General features: G+C 41.3%; 1 protein-coding gene across 1 annotated transcript; it reads right to left on the reverse strand.

Annotated features, from left to right (window-relative positions):
* Nucleotides 1-266: 266 nt before the first annotated feature.
* On the reverse strand, nt 267-686 carry LOC149812099 (uncharacterized). Its single transcript, XM_089992976.1, has one exon. The coding sequence runs from the start codon at nt 684-686 to the stop codon at nt 267-269; it is 420 nt and encodes a 139-aa protein (XP_089849102.1).
* Nucleotides 687-1505: the final 819 nt, after the last annotated feature.

The following is a 1505-nucleotide window of genomic DNA, read 5'->3' on the forward strand; positions in this document are numbered from 1 at the left end:
AGGACCATAAATACGAAGAGATGAGAATGTCTAGTCATCCAAATGCATACTGTTGGACGGCTAGGATCAGCATATGATGAGCTGCATGATATGTCATAGCATAGGATATCCTTTTTCACCCAAACCGACTCTTGTTACCAGTCCTGTACATGAATATTCAGGAAAAAAAGATACAAAGGGAAAAAAAGATTTATTAGAAAAACCAGGGCATCATAAAACTTTAGCCGAGGAATCACATCCATCTACATCAAACTTTCTTCTCTCTCTCATCCCCTACTCAACAGAGGAAACCAACGCTCATGGAAAGACGATCGGTAAGAGATCATGAACATGAGCACCACCAAGAGGACAGCAACCCCCCAAGGAGAACCACCTGCCCTGTGAATGGAGTCCCTCTCTGCTGGCAACGGTAATAGGTAATTAGCAAACCACCTCCTCTCTGTACCAGAGAGCCAGTGAACAACCAACAGCAGCACCAGAGGAGACACCATGAGCACCAACTTGATCTGATCGATCAAGCCCTCGAAAGCCGACTCGTAGCTCATGTACCAAGAGAGAGAAAGGAAGAGAGCCAATATAAAGGAGAAGAACAGAAGGGGAAGAGGGGGGAGGGCCTCAGAGAAGGAGCGAGAGCCATCAAGGAACCCTGACGGCCTGTTGTGGTGATAATAGTAACCAGCAGCCATGTATGTTGGTGCAAGTTTTGATAGGCAGGGAGATGGAGTCTTCTAAGGAAGGAACTGAAGGCAAAGGTTGGAGGAGGGGAAGTGAGAGGTATCTTTAATTTTCTGCTACTCTTTGCGAGGAGGGGAGAGGTTTTTTATAGAAGGAAGGCACATGTAGACAAGTTTGCAAAAGGCACCGGCCATTTGACGCCTAGTGCTTTGTTTTTTGGGAGAAACAGATAAAAAAAGTGGAGCCTTTATATAATATTCCATGCTTTGTGCATAGGGCAGCGGTGCACCTGTGCTTTGTCAAGGATGTGGTTGAAAGCAACTCCTTCCAGTGCATTTTTTAATGTAACTAAAACCTAGATATAGAATAAAATTTGGGGTTTCATAGACTCCAAGATATCTGCATTCTATCAGATTTAGGCACCTGTTACATCCAAAAAATAAGGATAATACTAGGACAGAAACCCTTCAAAATTTCCCAGATTTTGCTCAAGTGGAAAATATGCAAGAATTGTGATACTGTTTGGAGGCTTTGCAAAACCATAGTTACCGAAAGCTTTTAAAAACATCAAAGGCTCGCTTCAGAAGCGTGAAACCATTCACTTCTTTTAAGCTTTTCAGAACTTTATGAGAAGAAAAATGAAAGGCTTGTTTTCCCATATGTGATATCAAACTTGTAATTGGAATTGGAGGTGCATGGTTTCAAATAATGTTTTATTATGAAACCGTATATCCCTATAATAAATTTTTTTTTTTGAGCGAGAGACCCCTACAATATATATTTTCAAGTAAAAGATTTAAAAGACGCAACTTAAATGAAGCACAAAATGT

The sequence above is a fragment of the Nuphar pumila genome, chromosome 17, assembly GCF_984573655.1.
Source record: "Nuphar pumila chromosome 17, dmNupPumi1.hap1.1, whole genome shotgun sequence".
Classification (NCBI taxonomy): domain Eukaryota; kingdom Viridiplantae; phylum Streptophyta; class Magnoliopsida; order Nymphaeales; family Nymphaeaceae; genus Nuphar; species Nuphar pumila.

Excerpts from the sequence above, each read along its gene's own strand:
- LOC149812099 (XM_089992976.1), bottom strand. The coding sequence starts at position 686 with ATGGCTGCTGGTTACTATTATCACCACAACAGGCCGTCAGGGTTCCTT.